At 45.3% G+C, this 20147-nt stretch overlaps 1 protein-coding gene across 1 annotated transcript in view; it reads left to right on the top strand.

The window, feature by feature from the left end:
* The window catches only part of LOC133028228 (uncharacterized), a 91638-nt gene extending 71701 nt beyond the window's left edge, over positions 1–19937 (top strand). The window contains exons 19-30 of the mRNA XM_061095421.1: positions 3560–3737; positions 6649–6738; positions 6892–7087; positions 7175–7283; positions 8284–8482; positions 9832–9909; positions 11290–11398; positions 11990–12125; positions 12388–12502; positions 13812–14072; positions 19057–19238; positions 19868–19937. Of these exons, the coding sequence (XP_060951404.1) occupies positions 3560–3737; positions 6649–6738; positions 6892–7087; positions 7175–7283; positions 8284–8482; positions 9832–9909; positions 11290–11398; positions 11990–12125; positions 12388–12502; positions 13812–14072; positions 19057–19238; positions 19868–19937 (1723 nt within the window). The remainder of the gene's footprint in view (positions 1–3559; positions 3738–6648; positions 6739–6891; positions 7088–7174; positions 7284–8283; positions 8483–9831; positions 9910–11289; positions 11399–11989; positions 12126–12387; positions 12503–13811; positions 14073–19056; positions 19239–19867) is intronic.
* The last annotated feature ends 210 nt before the right edge of the window (positions 19938–20147 follow it).

The raw sequence follows: 20147 nt of genomic DNA, 5'->3' as shown, positions 1-20147 counted from the left end.
AGATGTGATAAAACTGTGATAACACAATGAGGATTGGGTCACGTTTTGTGTTTTCTCTCGAAATGTTCCCACCATTTCATTGCTGGTGGAAAAAGCTTTGGCAGAGGCATCATTTGAAAGGCCAGTAGACTTGATTCATGGCCTGATCAGCGTTTAATGGTTGAAAGGATGTGACATAAACTGGCTGTGTAGGAGATGCTGGATGGGTTTCCCTGTGTGTTCTGTGTGATCTGAGTCACGAGGACAGAGGAGGAGAGAGAGAGCTCTGCCCGGCTCAGCGCAGCGTCTAATTGCTGGTGAAATAATGTTTGGATTTACGGTTTGCAGCAACGTCATATTTAAACGTGACCTTCATGAGTCGGTAATGCAACGTTTTAACAAGCGCTTGTTTTAGAACTGAAGCTAGACGGTGCTGACAGCTTCCTATATGTTTAGTAGAGCAAACTTTGGATCCAACAAAAATCTTTTGCTTCATAAAGTGTAAAGTTTTTTTTTTTTTACATTGCATGCTTGTGTGAGTTGCATCAAGCTGTTCAGGATGATCTCTGGATCTTTGGCCAAAGCATTTGTGTTCTGAATAAGTCCGGACATTTTTCCTGAAACTTTCTTACCAGTCCTCTAGTAAACTGCCTGGAAAATGTCTAAATGTTCTTTATATGTGAAAGGCAAACTCTAGAAAATGCCAAAGGATAGTAGAGACAGACAGAAATATACGTTATCTTCCCTGTGAACTGTCTGCGATCACATTCAATCCTTTTGTAAATGTTTATACTAAAAATTACTTTAATGTGGGTTACCTGTCACAGTCCATCTGCCCTCCTGTCAAAGCTGTGGGGCTGTGAGACGTTTGAAAGACTCCAGCTCTTTAGTATTATCGCTGTCAGGGAGGATCATAGAGGCCTGTTATAGATCTGGGAATGGTTTCTTATCACCAGACCTCCCACTGATCCATTCAAGCCTTGTTTGGCCATCGCTGGGGCTTAGTCGCAGTGATTGCTTTGTACACTCTATCAACCATCAACCGCAGCACCTCTGCGGCTCGGGAGCCAAACGCCACACACAGGCTGTGGGTTAGAGACGAAGAAAAGAAGACAGGCAGACACGAATTGATCCCGTAATGGCACTGGAGCACGACCAGTTGGAAAACAATGCGGCAGTGTTAGACCGAACAAAGAGGAGCGACCAAGCTGAGGTGAACACGGCTCATCCTTTGGTGAAACCCCGGAGCACGATGAGAAGGTCACCGGGTCATACCGGGTCTTTTGCTTGTGAGGAGGGGGGCCCAGACTCCCTCGGGATGAGTGGTTGTCTAGAGTGTCTTGAGCGCACCGCGAGCCCCAGATGTGCACACCATGACTGGCCCTGGCACAGCTTCACCAGCCCTGGGGACCGCAGCTGCGAGATGCCATTGACTGTAATTCATGGGATTCTCCGCCTTTTCACAGTCATTATTCCTCCTCCTCCCACCCCCAGACTGTTTGCAGGGGTAGACCAATTATTTCTGTATGGCCTCTCATAAAGAACAGCTGGATCCCCAACTGCTCATGTATCTCCGAGTTACCAGAAAACGAAGAGAAAGAAAACAAGGATGTGAGTGTTTGTCATGCATTGCACGGGCCGGTAACTGAAGAGCAGGGCTGAGTTCATGGAAATTGAATGAATGCAGAAAATAAGCATGTGCAACATGAGCAAGCAATTTTGGCTCGGGCTTCGGGGGGGCAGAGGGAAAATCAACAACAGCAGTGGCCGAGGAAGTGGCCTGCATGGTGAGCGGCCGCCTCCGACAGCTGTTCATCGTAGAGGGATCACCCGAGGTGCTCGGACGGGAGGAGGAGAACAAGAGGAGGCCATTATTGCAGTTTTTCCTGTTTTGACATTTCATTTCACCACAAATCCACGGTGCTCTTTCTCTTTGCTCCAGCTCTTTTCCCAGGTACCCCCCTGCCTTCACCTCACACAACCTCTGGATAGCATTGACGTGAGCGATCAGCGGGGCTGTGTGCTTGGGGGGGGGGGGGTGGTCGGGTGGATTTGGGGGAGGGAGGGAGGGAGGGAGGTCAGCAGCAGGAGTTGATGTAAACTGCCTCCGCACATGATGGAAACTAAACGCAAGCTGAGCAATGAGGTCATGTCAAAACATTCACAGAGTGTCATGACATATTCGTAGACGTATTAGATGTGAAACCTAATCAGGGGAAAAAAAACACAGTTTGCTGCCTGCTTCTCGGAAAAAGGAAAGAGTCCAAAGAGAGAGAGAGTGGTGATTTCACAGCTCGTGTGTCAGTGCAGCCCGTGGCTCGCAGCTGAAAACAAACTTCGCCGCGTTTAAACTCAGGTTCCGCTCGCATGAACACCTCATTGCGATGCATTTATCGAAGCAGCTTAGGCAGAAAATGAACTGCACCTTATGCACAGGCTCCTCCTGAGGTCTTCGCCTTGAATGATTTGCAGGACCCTGACATGTTTGCTGGAGGCAAAGGCCGAAAACTAACTAGTCAATTTCCAGCGCTGTCATTCTTTTGGAAAACTACATTATGCAGCGAGTGCGTGGAACGTGTTTGATTTACTCTGTTGACAGTTTGCTTATCTGGACTTCCCTTTCTCCTGACAACCATCTGTTGGCAGGGTTGGCGGGTGAATGCTCGGTTTATTTATGATCCCGACTGCCGCAGCGTTCGCAGATCTCACCGCTGCGACAGGGAAAGTCTGGCTGACCCACGCTCAGGAAAAGAGAGTGAGCCCAGACAGGCGAGTGGGCACATCAGAGGCAGAAGTGTAAAAACACAATCGATGGTTCACCAGACATGCATTTCAAAGACAACATAAGGGGAATGTTAGTCGGCCTGGATCTCCCACTTGTTGTCTCGCACTCATCGCTGCTCACAGAGAGGAGCAGTGATGTAAGTGTGAATATCATATTACAGATTCACCCATTCTGGCTGTGTTGGGTTTTCTGGTGTGGGTGGAGGTATTAAAAACCTCATATGGTGCTTTTTTTTATGAACAGACACATAGGGAATAAGATACAATCTGCGCACTCACACACATGCACGCACACAGCACACACACACTCATCTGAGGCACTATATTATCACAGAAAAGCTCAATAAAGCCACATGAGGTCTGTAACAAAGCTCTTGGCAGACCCGACCCTGGGATGTGTGCTTTCCCCATCCAGCAGACCACCCTCTCCGTCTGCTCCAACAACAATATTAAAAACACACAATCCCCCGTTTCAGCCAAATTTATGGGTGTTGCAAGTCTTGCAAAGGAAGCACTTTTTGTTATGAGTTTTTTACAATTCCCTGTCTCATAAAATATGTCTTATCAGATCCACGTCTCTCTCTCTCTCTCTCTGTCCCTCTGTCTCCGTGGAGGGAGAAGTCGTGGCTCGGGCCGTCGCCTGCTGATGGAGCTTTGGAGAGATTGTCGATCTCGAGGGCTTAATTGATTTTATGATTAGCAGCAATTAGCTCTGATTACATCAGACTGACAAGGGCCCTTGTGGGTAACACACTCACTTTTTTTGTCACTCTCAAACTGTTTCTGTCCCTCACAGGTATCCGTTCCCGACAGTGTTCAGCAGCTGCAGCAAGAAGGACCTGACAGCCAGCTTTGAAAAAGGCGTCGGGATGTGCCTGTTCAACATGCCGGAGGTCAAGGTGCTCTACGGAGGTCAGAAATGTGGCAACGGCTACGTGGAGGAGGGGGAGGAGTGCGACTGCGGGGAGCTGGAGGTGAGAGCGGGTCATAGGTCGGGGTAAACAAACTGTGTGTTTTATCTCCAGACCCCCTGCAGTTCTTCAGCATTCTCCTTTTACTGCCAAAATTAAAGTCTCCTCTACATCTACTCCCCATGAATCATTTTTAATTATATGTGAGGAATGAAACAAGCCCTGCTGGACCCGTTTTAGTCTAAGCACTGCGTGGTAATGTTTTAGGGCACGGTCAGTAGACACAATGAGCCTTTGCCTCCTGCTCACTTCCAATCAGCACGATTTAGGAGATTTAGGAGCTTGGCTGCACGTGAATTCAACCTTTGTGAATTTTGACCGCTTCACATTTGCATACGCACAGTCTGGACATCCAGAAACTGACATGTTTATAAACAATGACGTAGACACTCATGACTGCATGCTCGGCCTGTTCAGACACAACGTAGCAGGCTCCTAATCACATGACCCCTTGGGGAACAGTAACTGGCATTAGCCTCGGCTACAAGCCTAGAACGCTACGTGGATAATGAATTACAGGCATTGCTGATCCTGTTGTCTTTGCTAACAGCTGTTATGCAGTTAAACTCTATATTTTACCACCTAAAAATTCCTGTGTCTCGCAGGACGCGCATGACTTTCTGTTTACATCAGCACAGATATGCATGTTTGTAAGAAGGGAATTCAAACATATACCAAATTCCTTTTTTCATATAAAAATGCAGGAGCACTGGAGCAGGGATGTAGCGTGTCTTGGCACAAACTAACATTTACAAAGCTGACGACAGTGAGCTCTCTTCCTACAAACACAGTGTTCAGAAAGTGACCTTAAAGATAAGAACGTACGTTTATGCATTCTCCACACTGAGGAGGTGTTTGTGAGGTTGGGACGTTGTCTGATCGCGGTACAATTCACTGAGTGGAAAACATCGCTGACAGCTTCACCCTGTCATCTGCTGAATTATTTAAGCCAATGTGCATCGGCATGCACATACGTAATGTTGGCACAAGTTGCCAACAGCTCCCACCGCAGGATGATAAAACGGTTAGTCTTGATGCAGCTGACAATCAGCAGAGGCAGGCAGACGTATGAGGCGTCCATTATGATTCGAATGGATATTTTGAATTACATAATTTCCTACGTGAGCAAGCGCTTTGTTGTTTTTTGTTTTATCGCCATTTCTTTACACCTTACTGCCTAGCGAGTCTTTCTGGGAGCCGTTCAGGCTTCAAAGTGGCCTTGTTCTTCAAAACAAAGCACAGACTCGAGCTCTGCAGGCCCGAGCCAGCAGCCATAACAACGCTCTCCGACCCGAGCCAGATCAGAGTGCTCAGACAGCACCTCTCTCCACCATTAAAAATCCTCATTAAAAAAAAAAACTGCCCGGGTTCCATTCCTCACAATCACAGGCCACTTCTTTTCAGTGCGACTCCTCCGCCCCCTTTGGCCCCGGGGACCCTGGGAAAGGCCCTTAATGGTTTTCAGGCTGAAAGAAGTTCTGGAAGGCCCATCATGTCGGCCGTGTCCCCTGCCAGCTCCATCCATCTACTTCCTCCCAAGTCTTACTTCACTCAGCTGTACAGTGTGTTCAGATCTTAATGGCGAGAGGGGGAGAGCCGGGCCCTCGGGGTCCTGTCAGGCCGCCTCTGTGTGAGATCATACATGTACTAGCAGACATACACATTTAATACCCCGAGCCTTGATTGAGTGCTCGCTTCCATCTGCATCACAAGGTGGAGAGCTGCTGATTGTTTCAGGGCTCTACTCACGATAATGGCTAACATGAACCAGATGGTTGAATGGAGGAGAAACGTTACAGGGACGGTTTCAGATCCAGTTTGTCTCCCTCTACATCACAAACAGGACGAGAATATCTTAACATCTGGTTAATCCTGTTGTCGCCTTGCAGAATATTCTCATCAACCACCTCTCACATTTAATATCAAACTTGAAGGTGTTTGATTTCTCTCAGAGATATTCAATCTGTGTTTTGGCTCAAGTTTAAAAGAAACGGCTGCGAAAGGCTGATTGTGACGCTAATATTCCAGAGAACTATTAAGATTAAACTAAATGCAACACACATATTACATACACAAGCAAGTACGTTTTATATTTAGATTTAAAGTTTAGATTGGTAATCCTAGGAAAGCTAGCAAGGGCAGGCTACACTAAAAAAATTGCAAACATTAAATCTCACTTCCTTGTATCAGCCCTCTCTTCAAAGCTACGCCCCAAAACACATAAAAGTGAACTGCCTGACGACTGCTAGAAGTCGATATTTCTGTAACTAACTTGCGCCGGTTGTACACGTCCTCAAAAATGTATTCAACGTGATAAGCAATACAACCTGCGAGTCTAGATCCTCTCTGTAATGTAAAAAACAGCAGCATAATTAGCTTCTTCTTTTTAGATACTTTAGGATATGATCTTCAAAATTTACCACTATCTGGTTTCGGGAAAATTCCACTTGGATTTCTGAATTTTTTCAGTGGTTATATCAATTCTGTGGATTGACTTTTATATTACTTGATAAAAAAAACCTCTTGCTTTCCTAACTGCCAACACTCGGCACAATATCTCAGTTACACAATATTCTGCTTATTTATAAAAGGGATTTGATGCCCTTTTCTTTCCTCTTCTACTCGTTTTTCTATTTCCTTCCCCCATCCAGCTCACAGCTACAGGGGGTTTGAATGAGCTTGTAAGTCCTGTCAGATGGAAACGTTGTTGTTTTTAGAGAACTAGAAACTGCTGTTTGCTTTCCTCTGCCAGGTTTTTTTTCTTAAGTTGCTGCAGAACACACTCCTGCTAGGTTTGCATTCCTTCTGATAACCCGGTCTGAGCGTTTGCTCCGAGGTGAAATACGATCACTTTATGTTGAGTTACTTTTTATTTAACGATTTTGTTTCCCCTCTACATTCTTTGCATCTGAAGGAATGTGTGAATCCCTGCTGCAACGCCACTACCTGCACTCTGAAGGAAGATGCCGTCTGTGCACACGGACAGTGCTGCCAGGGCTGTCAGGTAGGAACTGACTCATCACTCATGACAACTGACTAACAGACATTTTCCCTGATCATCCTGGATCTTAAATCCGCACCAACAATGACATTTGGCAGATATTTCTCCTTTTTGTTCTCACAAGCCTCCTTGGTGTCTGTGTATTTCTGAGTGTAGCTGAAACTAGCGGGCACCCCCTGCCGTGAGTCCAGTAACTCCTGTGACCTGCCGGAGTTCTGCACCGGCGCCGGCCCTCACTGCCCCTCCAACGTCTACCTGCACGACGGCCACGCCTGCCACAACGTGGACGGCTACTGCTACAACGGCATCTGCCAGACCCATGAGCAGCAGTGCATCACACTGTGGGGGCCAGGTACATGAGGAAGGCCAGGTCGCTGGCTCATGTCGGTAGCTCAACAACGGCAGCCATGTTTAAAATGGGTTTCATTGTGTGTTGTAGGGGCCAAGCCAGCCCCGGGCATCTGCTTTGAAAAGGTCAACTCAGCAGGGGACCCCTACGGCAACTGTGGGAAGGACTCCAAGGGCTCCTTTGCCAAATGTGATGCACGGTACGTCCTTGTGTCTCCATGGAAACCGCAGACTGTATATAATGCTCCAGAGAAGTGAATCCACACCAAGGCGTCTTAATCGCCCACTGGTGGCTGGCGGCAGTATATGTAAATTTGGTTTACGACCAAATTAAAAAGTCAAAGTAGAAAAAGTCAGTTTTATTTGTATTTTACACTAAGTTTGGTTTTAATTAGCTATTTGATGCTGTAACGCCATGATGGACAGCAGGACCTCACCATGACTCCACCCCCCTTGTCACTACTGGACAGATTCTGGCTCAAAAATTATGTCTCAAGATGGCGGCGTTTGTCTCCAGGATATTTTGGCTTCATTCCTGCATAGTAGGAGGAAGTGTGGAGATCTGTCGTCCACCATTTTATTCCGTCTGTGATAGAAACCAATGAATGCAAATGATTGAATGTCAATTTTGAATTGCAGTGAATGGTTCATACAGTATTTTGGTATGAGCACGACTGAACACATTTTATTGACGGGACTTTTCTATTGCAAAACTGAAATGTACGTGAATGACTAAAAACAATCAGCTGATTTATCGATTATATAATTACGTGAATTAAAAAAGCTAAATGGCTTCCAACCTCTGAAATGTAAGAATTTGTTTCGCAAATCATTTTTACGTAATTTTAAGCACATTTCCTTGCTAATGAACTCTTTGCTGCATAAACCCACATCGGGCTCTGCCAACTTGGAATGGTCCTTTTTGACAGACTAAACTATTCATCCCCCCCAAAAATAGTCTTGACACATGAAATAATGAAGATGATCATTAGCTGCAGTGCTGATTGCAGGTTTCAGAGTCACTTGGTGTAGGAAGGCAAGTTGGAGAATCTCTCAAGTTAAGCTCTGAAAACAGCAAACCAGCTGCGTCCTCTGCTTTTCGCTTAATTGGACAAGAAATATATTATTTAATAAACATGTATTTTTGGAAAACGGCTAAATGTTATTCAATTACCACATTGTTTTTCTCCCTGTTTACAGAGACGCTAAATGCGGCAAAATCCAGTGTCAAGGAGGAGCTAACCGCCCAGTAATTGGCACCAATGCTGTTTCCATAGAGACAAACATACCCTTGCAGGGGGGGGGGAGGATACTGTGCCGGGGTACGCACGTCTACCTGGGGGATGACATGCCCGACCCCGGCCTGGTGCTGACGGGCACAAAGTGTGGAGATGGACTGGTGAGAGCTGGTAGCCAGTGTTCACACACACATCACCCCAGCATGCAGCTGATGCATTAGCGGGGGTGGAACTAGTCGTGTAATAAAGCTCAGTACATAGTGCGTCAATACATCTACTGTTCTGCATCTCAGAGAAAAATGTTTTTGCTACTTAGCTTATTTATTTTTCATGTTGTGGATTAAGATTTCACATGGAAAACATATAATCAGTATGTAAGATGTAATGCCTTGATATACTCCAGATGAATTTAACTTGGTCCCTGACTGGCTGAGGGAAATTTTCCCTGTTTAAATCATCCTTAAATGAAAACCATAACAGCCAGCTCATTATTTTTGTACCGGAACTCTAAGTTCTCTGTCTTCGGCTTTATTACATTGTTACGCGCATGATGACATCATTCTGTGACATTCTGTGCAGAGCAAAACGTGTTGATAACGTGTGATGGCGCCAATTAGTGGCAGGAGAGGAAAGGAGCAGGGGCAGAGATAAATTGACCTCAAAAACTATTAATATCACAGTAGCTGAAATTCGAATCCAGGTACTGACGGACCATTTCCATTGCTGAGTTAATACTCATTTTAATATAGAATCAGCCACAACATTAAAAGCTTTATATACATAATGTCATATTAATCAAAGTACCCTGTGATTAGCAACTGAGATGGTCTTTCCTATCCGTCTTTCCATTTAATGTCATCTTTTTGGTAACTTTGAAAGCAGGAGTGTCTTTTCTTAGCATTATAGTATTGCTGCTTTACTTATGTTAGTGGTTGTAGCTCATTTAAAGCACAAAATGAAGGTTCTGCCCAAATACTGGGAAATAAAGAGTGGAAAAAGTGATGCAGAGTGAGAGGTTCTTCTGGGTGTGTCCTCTTGTCCTCTCAGACTCAGACACTCCACCGATCTGCCGTTATTCACTCTATTTGGCATCGTCCAGTGCTCGTCTATTTAGCCACTGGTCACTTCAATGATACCGTTTTTCCATTTAGTCAAATTTACTTCTCTTTACAAGGATCCAGCCTCATCACTCAAGTGCGCTGGCGTTCCGCTGCACCCTCTGCTGCCAAGCTCATCTTCACACACACACACACACACACACACAGACACACACACACACACACACACACACACAGCATGGATCCCTATGGGCGTCTTTAAGGATGGAACTTTTAAAACATCAGCTTTATTATATTCCTGAAAAACCCCACTGTCTTCCAAGCTGTGCTGTTTTAGACCTGAAGTGCTAGATCCGCTGACGTTTCCTCCTAAAACATTAAAGGCCTGAGAATATCACTGACACGCTGTTTGAGCTCAACCTGTCAATGTTTAATGTCTCCGTCTGTCTCAGATGTGTCTGAATCGTCGGTGCCAGAACGTCAGCGTCTTCGGCGTGCACGACTGCTCCGCCAAGTGCAGCGGTCGAGGGGTGAGTGCGGCGCCTCTCCTTCTGTTTCAGGGCTGTGAAGAACATATGTGATGGGTGTCTATCTCAAACCTTCACCCCCACACCCCCAGTTTTGTTGTTTTACCTTATAACTCCACTCCTCCACTTTCACACAGAAGCTCATTTTCGTCGTAATAAGTTTGAAATTCCTGGGTATAAGTTGGGCAGGGAGCCTATACAGTGCCGGGTAATCAATCATCCTGGTCGCTGAAAGGTTCAATCAATTAGCTATAATGGTTTTATTTATGTTCAGCCTTAAGTGCCATTCATCATACTCTCAGGCAGTCGTCCTTGTCCCGAAAAACTGTGTTGAAATATGAAGGCCACGCTTTGTTTGGCTGAGCGCTGGCTGCAGTGACACCCAGTTTGACTTTGAGCGGTTGAAACCATGGATTTTCCTCGAACGCGTCTGCGGGTGGTCCTGTTTGAGATTAAATATGTGGCTTTTGCAGCATTACCCTTAAATCCACTGGCAGCTCCCAGCGGCTTTCGACTGCGACTTCTTAAACTCGTTTTTTTTCCTCCATCAAAGCTGCAGAGGAAACTGTTTTTTTAACAGTCTTCTAAAATTAAACGTTTCCAGTTATTAAAACGCTCATATTTGTTTGTTTAGCTCCAATTAAGACGCATCCGCGAGGCTCAGATGACTGTTTTGCTCGTGGAAATAAAACCATGTTGCTCCTCGAGTCCGGGCACCCCCACATGCACGGATTAGATCAAGATGTCGCCCTGGAAAGAGGCCCTCACCTGCTCCATATTACCCTGCAGGGGAATCCTCTCAGACTCAGACCAGTCCTGCGATCTGCATCACCAGCGTTTATTGACTGTGGCGCTTAGAGCTGAAACAACACAGGCACAAAATGAATTCACAATGATATTCGAAATCAATTCATTGTTTTCTTGAGCCAAAATCACACGTCGAACATTTAGTGATTCCAGCTTCTCCATTTGGCCTCTTGGAAGCCGTCTCTTTTTAAGATTATTTCATAGTTCTTTAATATAATAATTTAAGAAATAATAATTTGTTGACGCCCTAGTGACGTCACTCAAGTCTGCGTCCAGTTTCTTAAACAGAACCGTCCGTTCGTCCATTGTCTTTCACTTATCCAAGCTCCCTCCTGCGAGTTCTACCCCGGGGTCTCCTCCCGGTTGGATGTGAAATTGTTTTTCCTAAGTTATGTATTTCCATTTCACCTCTTCATCAGCTTCATCAGGAGGAACCTTCTGACTCACTGTGTCACTTCTCGTGTGTGTTTTCATGACCAAACAGAGTTTAGAGACCAGACTTGTCAAACAGATTGTCTCTCTATATGCACTATATATTATATTATATATATTACATGTCCTTTTCATATACTCCAGGTGTGCAACAACAACAAGAACTGTCACTGCGAGGCTCACTGGGCGCCGCCGTTCTGTGATAAGACGGGTTTTGGAGGGAGCATGGACAGTGGCCCCATCAGATTAGCAGGTAAAGTACATGGAACGGCTGAGTTATTGTAGTTTGGGTCGTACAGGTCGTTTGCGCAGAACGTTAGAGCTTTTCCTCGATGATATATCCCTGACCCCAGACTTAAAGTAAATCTCAGAAATCCAGAGGCATTTTCTAGAAGTTTTTAGGAGGAAAGTACTTGAAAGAATCCTCAAAGTTTTCAGATCAGAGAGCAAAACGTTTAGGACTGAAAGACAAATCGGACACAAATCAGTGTACGATGACATCAGGTTCACTGCTCGAGCACCAATCTCTCAGCCACAGCTTCAGCTAATATCTGACGACAAGTTAGCCTCTCACTGGAGACAAGAAATGCAATTATAAAAGTGCAAGTATAAGATCTATTTGAAGTTGAGTTAAATTTGTTTTTGTTTTAATTTAAAGGCGATTACTCGGATATCTAGCGGCAGTTTGTTCCACAAGTGTAACATACAAAATCTGCGTCTCTGATTTTCTTTCAGCTGTTTGGCTTTCAGCATGTATCGAATGTTGTCCAGATGATAGTTTATTTATCTCAGGTAACTCTCTGTGTAAATGTCTATAGAGATTTCTGTGTGTATTTCTACACAGACAGCAGGAGTCTGACAGTTGGCATCCTGGTGGCTCTCCTCACTGTCCTGGGCGCTGGTCTGATCGTCTGCATCAAGAGAAAAACTCTGCTCGGCCTCCTGCTCACCAGCAAGAAGAACCCACTCGAGAAGCTCAGGTGATCTTTTTCACATCGTGATTTTCCAACATCAAAGTTTTATATTTTAACGTTGTAGTGAAAATGCTAAAGTAGAGAAAAAAGCTGTGACGGCTGCTGCTGAGCGGCAGCATTTTTACAGCTGGTCACACTGTGAAGTCAATTACTGTGAATAATTTGTTTTGATTTTTATAATTTGAAATAAATTAGCTTTGTAACTGATGTATTACTAATGTGATAAAGTTTTTAATTAGCAATATGTGATTTCTACTTTCTACTCCAGATCGGTGAGTGCAGCAGTCGGCGGCTCACCCGCTCCGAACCCGCCTCCGTCAGCGTGCACGCCACCCGCGTCCGGACCGGCCCCCCCGCTGACGCACAGCACCGCCATCTTTAAGGTCACTACAGATCACACCTCTTTGCTCGAGAGGGGCTTTAGTATACAAATTCCTGGGTATAAGTAACAAAAACATATATACCTACAGAGTATATTTCCTCTATAGCAGTCTATCCTCTGAATAGTTTTCTTTTCTCCACATTTCACTGATTTGCCATCTTACAAAACACGTGAGATGGAAGGAAAAGTAAAGCACCAAGGAAATGATCATGCACGCTCGCTGTAATACCTGCTCAGTCAGAGTAAATTTGTACTAGAGAACCTTACAAATGTACAGTGTGTGTGAGAATCGAACACACGGGGCGGGGGGGGAGCACCAGCGGATGTTTTTCTCCCTGGAATGTCGCAGCTGTTTCTACGGCACCAATCCTTCTCGGCAGGATTGACGTGCTGCTTTCACACAAGCGGCAGCTCATTCAAATCCAATTAAATCCTCCACCTCTGTGTGGACATGTGGAGGAGGTGCTGATAGCGGAGCCGTGCTGAGCCGTGGGTTCCGCAACACTTGAATACATTTCTTGTCATTAAACGCTGCCTGTTGAAGGAGGAATTGGTAAAAAAAATCTGTGCCTTTTCCCCACATGATTACTTGAGACATAAAATCATCCTGTCACTGATCATTGCACGACAGAGCAGAGGAACGCTGCTGTAATGGCTCGTGTGCCCGCATCACTGTGCGCCTTAACTACTCCATTACCGCCCCTGACACACTTTGTAATGGGAAGTGACCTGTGATCGATTGGGTTCGGTTTGTGCTGAAATGAGAGGAGCTGCGTCTGAGGTGACATTTGTGCTGCGGTGGGGCACACGAGCGAAGGCCGGACCTTGGGATTGGTGTTTCCAGTTAGTGCCATGTGGTTTCCATCTGGGGTCGGTGGTAAGAAGAGAAAGGATGTGAGGCTGTTTGATGTAAGCACAGTGCAGGTGAGGTCATTTTCCATTTGTCGGGAGCTGTGTGAAACCAGTGCATGTGTGTTTTGTTGTGTTTCTCCGAGCCGTGCACATCTGGCTGCGTCTGAATACCATGGTGATTCTTATTTTGGCTCAGTGTTAAGTCTGATCTGTTTCAGTGGGAGTTTAGATGCCTTCTTCAGCTCATGGCACAGTCCTGGTGTTTTACTTTGATGGGTTACTTAGGGAGGACTTGGGGAATAGTGAGCATTAAGGGAGCGTTTGATTTATGCCTCCTTGACAGCATCAGGAAGAGCGGCGGAGGAAGAGGAGGAGGTTAACTTGACTGTTTTCTGATAGGAAGCAGACGGATCCTCCTCTGACTGACTCCTCTGGTTCTGTCTTTCATCTCTCTGCAGCCTCCTCACCGGGGAGCGGAGGCGGCGCTCCCACCAGCACCTTACCCCTCCCACAACCTGCGCCGGCTGCCCCAGTGCCCTCCGGTTCACCTCAGCCACCCCGTCCCCCTGGCTCTCACCGTGTCCCTGACCCCCGGGCCTGGGCAGCTGAGGCCTCTGGTGCCTGCGCCTCACCGAGCCCCCCCGCCGCACGCCCACGTGGCACCCAGGGGGGCGTCGTTCCGCACGGCGCAGCGCCACAACTCCTGCAGGATGGTCATGGTGAGTGTGCACCCCCCCCTCCCGATCGCTTAGTTCAGGGGTTTTCAACTGGTTTTGTCCCAGGGACCACCATTCTGACTAGAACGTAATCCGCAGCCCACTGATGTGCCTACGCGCACATGTGCCTGTGTGTGTGTGTGTGTGTGTGTGTGTGTGTGTGTGTGTGTGTGTGTGTGTGTGTGTGTGTGTGTGTGTGTGTGTGTGTGTGTGTGTGTGTGTGTGTGTGTGTGTGTGTGTGTGTGTGTGTGTGTGTGTGTGTGTGTGTGTGTGTGTGTGTGTGTGTGTGTGTGTGTGTGTGTGCGTGCGTGCGTGCAGATAGAAGGAAGTTTTAACATTTGGGTTTCCAAGTTGGTTTTATTTAAAAACCTCAAACAAATCTAGATATATCTACTTGAAAACCACGAAAAAATCAAGAAAAATCTGTGTAAAAAACAACAAAAAAGGTTGGTTTTCAGTGCTTAAGAATTGAAAACAAAATTAAAATGCAGTTTGTAGTTGTACTGCATCTCAGAACCATATGTACATCAATATATAACGTTCATGACTTAAATGTACAGACATGTAGCTGACATGTTGAGAGAACGTTAAAGTAACGGAGATCAATAACAATCAACATAAACTGGGACTACAACTGAAGAGGGAAGATGACAAAGTAATGCAGAATATGTCACAAATGATAATCATACAATATCACACGAACAATTGAGACCTACTTAAGTTTAACCTCATGATCACCAGCACCTTTATATTATTTTCGACATATTTTTCTTATTTTAGATATTTTTCACGATATTTAAGAGTAATCTGGAAATGTGTTGAAATATCAAAGCGAATTTCGCGGACCCCCTGCAATGCCGTCGCGGACCACCAGGGGGGCCGCGGCACCCCGGTTGAAAACCCCTGGCTTAGTTGGAAACATTTTATTTTATGATGCAGCTCCTCTGCTGGCTTCTGGGAGCTTGTACCCTGCGCTGCAGCTTATAACCCCAAACCAGAGAGATGATGGCACTCGCTCCACCTTCACACGGTTATTGGGATGTCAACTGCTTTCATGGCTCCTTTGTGTCCTATAAAAGTATATGCATGTTGACAGTTGTGCACAGTGCCGTAAAATAGCGAGGTTAACCCAGGAGCCAGCTTCATCCGAGCGAGACTTCAATTCTACAATACAAAACCACTGCATAAATAATGGAAAGCGGAGGCAGGCTTGCAGAGGGAGGGAGGAGGAGGGATGAAACGGCAACAGTGTGTCCAAATATCGCAGGGTGATAAAGTCTCAGCCACTGGTATTCCGTGGAGTTTAGTTATGGCGTCGCCGGCTGTCAAAGTTGAGTCGAGGAGAAAGCAGTGAGGTTCCTGGTGTTAAATCCCCCTCACTCAGTGATTCTCCAAGTCTCTTACTTCCCTTTGATCGGGTTTGACTTTTACTCTAGAGGGGCCGGGGGGGAAGATAGAGGGATAAAAAGGCAGAAAGACAAAGTGATGAAGGGACAGAGGGCGGCTTGAGATAATGAGCGATGGAGTTGATTTATCGAAGACGATCAATATGTATATTTTATATCGCGGTTCTTTCTTTCAGATTGTGTCGAGTAAATTCAATACCTTTTGGTTTAATTAGTCTTGGTCTGACAAAATATCTGAACTTGGTTTGGGGGGAAATTGTGAAGATAAGTATATATATCCAGGGGTGACTGTGAGGTAGAGAGGGTCGTCGACTAACCAGAAGGTCTACGGTTCGATGCCCAGCTCCTCCAGTATCAATATATCAGTATTTTCAATCTAAAGTCTCTCTGGCAAGATACTGATCCCCAGATTCCCAGATTGGAAAAACCCATAAATGTTTATAAATACATCAACACAATCCATTCGCAGTAATTGACTTGGCTCTGACATTTGAATTGCTTTATTGACCGATAAAACATTGATAGATTGCTCCTTCATGGAAATAATTATTAGTTGCAGAATGTGCAAACAAGCAGATGAGTGAAAACAGAGAGGGACCGAAAGTGGAAGAGAAAGAAACGAGTTCCAGACCCAAACGCACCCGGAGCTGATTTGAATTAATGTCAAGGAGTCGCGATCTACCCTCTGAGAGCAGCTCTGAAAATGAAGCCGCAGGGGAACTGAGGTCAGAGCGATGTCGCACCAGTATCAGACTAATTAGAGGTGTGTTAAACAGATAATGACATTTTGGTCTTGTCCAAATTAATGGAGGAGGTCGCGGAGGAGACTCTGGCTTTAAAACACAACACTGCTCTGGAGCTCATAAACGTTATGGCAGCATACGGTGGATTATGTCAGCGCTCCATAAACAGCATTAAATTATTACAATCTAGTTTCCACATACTGTTGTCGACATGTTGCCGTATTTGTGTTGAATTTATAAGCATGATATAAAAGAATCACGACTAATAACAACACACTCTAATATAGTTAAAGTTAATTGTTACCATGGACACCATTGCGATGTGAAGAGTCCAGATTTGTCTAAAAGGAAAGTTGTGAGCTGCAGTTCACAGGCAGCTTGGAAATAAATTACACACAACATTGAAAATGACAACAACAACCACCACAACGATGATGAAAACAACAACCACAACGATGACAACCACCACCACAGCGATGACAACAACCACCACAACCACAGTGGCAACAACCACCACCACAACGATGACAACCATCACCACAACGATGACAAACATCACCACAACGATGACAAACACCACCACAACGATGATGACAACAACCACCACCACCACATCGATGACAACAACCAACACCACCACAAGGATGACGACAACAACCACCACCACAACGATGACAACAACCACCACAACCACAGTGGCAACAACCACCACCACAACGATGACAACCATCACCACAACGATGACAAACACCACCACAACGATGATGACAACAACCACCACCACCACATCGATGACAACAACCGACACCACCACAAGGATGATGACGACAACAACTACCACCACAAGGATAAAAACAACCACCACAACCACAATGGCAACAACAACGATAACAACAACAACCACCAAAACGATGACAACCACCACCACAACGATGACAACAACCACCACAACCACAGTGGCAACAACCACCACCCCAACGATGACAAACACCACCACAACGATGACAAACACCACCACAACGATGATGACAACAACCCCCACCACCACATCGATGACAACAACCAACACCACCACAAGGATGATGACAACAACCACCCCCACAACGATGACAACAACCACCACAACGATGATAACGATTGGACCAGATAAAATATCACCAGACAAAATCAAGAAGTATGTGATGTGCTTTGCTATAGAAAACACAGCACAGTATCCGTTTTAAATAAAGCGGTGTAGGTTTTCACTCAGGTGCTTGGTTGTCTTGCACCTGTACGGCAGGTGAGGAGCAGCAGCAGCAGCAGCAGCAGCAGCTCCAGCTCCTGGCAAAGCTGTGACTCCTGACAAGAAGTTGATTTTTCCCTCTCAGCTGCTCCCATTTAATGTCAGAGTGTGAAACTGAAAGTGATTCCTGTTGGCAGCAGACTTCACCAGCAGTATCTTTAGCAGCTGTTTGGCAGCTCCGAGACATTGACAAAGCCTTTTCCAACACCACACACACACACACACACACACACATACTCACACACACACACACTCACTCACAGACACGCGCACACACTCACACTCAGTGAAAGCTCTCTGCTGGGGGCATGGAATAATTTCCAATTGGATTGCTTCACCTGAAGGAGCCAGCAGGGTTTTTTCCGACAGACGTGGGTGAGATACAGCTTCGTTTTATTGTTAAGTTGAAACTGCAGCAACATTTTGTGCCATAATCGCCCCAAAGTGTAAGACACGCTCTATTCTTCCGTTTGCATTTCACTTCAATGCCGCTTGGTGCTGTTGCGGTATATCTGAGACGGGAGCTGACCCCAGCCCTGCTGCATGATGGTCTTCAAAACCGCAGCTGGTGATGATGCTTGACCTTATGGTACAGAGGGGAGACATCGGAGATTGGACTGTGATGTTTCCTCCGACAAAGCAGAAGAGGAGGAAGTGAATGGAGACCAGATGGGGGCGAGGAAGTGGGCCTTCATCATGACCTCAGTCTTCTACAGAAGATTAAAACCACATGAGCTGCTCCTCTTGTTATAAATTGCATGGGCAGCGCTGCCCTGGCGCTTCTGGGAGGAGGACACCAGGAGCAGCAGGCCTGATCTGTTCAGGGTCTGACTGTGACTGCCACCTGGTGGAAATTATTATAATTATAATAATATTAACAATAATAAAACTCGACTTCAGTTGCACTTATCGAAACAAGGTTACAAAGTGCTTAGGAAATTCATGGGATTAAAACAATGCAGAGCCACACAAGACAATTCATATTAATAAGAAACAACAGTGGGAAATCAGGCATTCAAAAATATGTTTTAAGCAATGATTAAATAACAGATTAAGTCTGATCTCTAACTCCAGAGCCTTGGGGCCCAGATGACAAAAGCCTGGTCACGCTTAGTTACCAGCCTGGACTTTCAGGAACAACTGGCAAAGTGTTGGTTGGAAGATCGTAGATTACAGTTTGGAGCACAGGGAGTTATTAGCTCTGTATTATAACTGGAGCCTGACCGTGCTGAGCTTTAAAAAGAGTTTTAAAATCAATCCTAAATTGAACTGGCAGTCAGTGAAGGGAGGCAGGAGTTGGAGAGATATGGGATCAACTCCTGGTGTTTAAATATGAGCAGCAGTGTTCTGCACCACCTGAAGCTGAGACACTGACTGGTATGTGTAAATAGTGCATTGCAGAAGTCCAGGCATGAGAAGACACAGGCCAGACTAATCTTTTCAAGGTCAGGAAAATCAAGGTCATGATTGATCTGGTTTTATATCTTAGGTTAAAGTATTGTCTAAGCTTTATTAAGGTAAATAATTAGTTATTCTTTTTGTATGTCTTTTTTCAGGAGTTGGAGAAGCCCAGTCCGCCTCAGAAGCCACTTCCTGCGGATCCAAGGAGCTCTCGTCTGGTTAGGAGTCACTCAGTGGTGCAGGGCCGCACTGTAGTCCAAGGGCCTCCTGCTGTTTGTGGCCCTGCTCCGAAACCTGGCGTACCCAGACCCTTGCGCCCTGTCCCACACCCCAACAGGTGAGTCCCAACCATGACAAGATCTATACATTTGTATTTACAATGCAGGTGCCAACTGTTTTTACTGAGCTCCTCATCATGCTCTCAGAACAAAATACAGATCCATCTGAGGGTCAACTCATATAGGGCAATTTAGATCTCAATTTATTTTACATGCAGTTGTTGATTCATTTGTTTTACATAACATTTTCTGTACTGTATTTATTCCCAAGGCTAATACTTTTGCAATTTGGCAAATTTTACAGTGCTTTTATTTTTTGAAATGAATTAATGAAGGAATCAAGTGAGTGAGTGAGAGAAAGAGTGAATGAATGAGAGATGGATGGATTGATTGTGTAAGCGAGTAAGCTAATAAGTGAGGAACGATGGAAGGAAGGAAGGAAGGAAGGAAATAAAGAAGTTGGAAAGTAGGGATGTAATAACTTATAAGTAAGGATAAAAGTAAGAAAACAGTATGAGTGGAAGTCAGGAAAGAAGTAAGAAGAAAGTAAGGGAGAAAGTAAAGAAGTAAGTCAGGAAGGAAGGAAGGAAGGAAGAAAGTAAAAAAGGAAGGAAGGAAGGAAGGAAATAAGGAAGGAAGGAAGGAGGTGTCACTCTAATTCTGACTGTCACTTCTCTCCCTCTTTCAGGCCCAGTCCCAAACAGCCTCCGACACTGCCAAAGCCTTGCATTGTTGCCAACGTGAAATACAGCAGCTGAGACTTTGACCGAAAAAAGGGACGTTGTTGTGATGAAGACACTAAATAGAAATTGCACTATGTGGAAGCTCTGAAAACCTTTAAAAAAAAAAAGAAAAGAAAGTAGAATGTGGCTTCCCTGAGTTTTGAATCAGGAGATCTGCCGTGTTGCTTTGGTGCTCTGTCTCTGAATGGTGCTACGAGTCTGAGCTCAGGTACATGTAAAGTATTT

The sequence above is a fragment of the Limanda limanda genome, chromosome 21, assembly GCF_963576545.1.
Source record: "Limanda limanda chromosome 21, fLimLim1.1, whole genome shotgun sequence".
Lineage (NCBI taxonomy): Eukaryota > Metazoa > Chordata > Actinopteri > Pleuronectiformes > Pleuronectidae > Limanda > Limanda limanda.
Note: the sequence above shows the minus strand (reverse complement) of the source record. Positions and strands in the feature narration are given on the sequence as shown.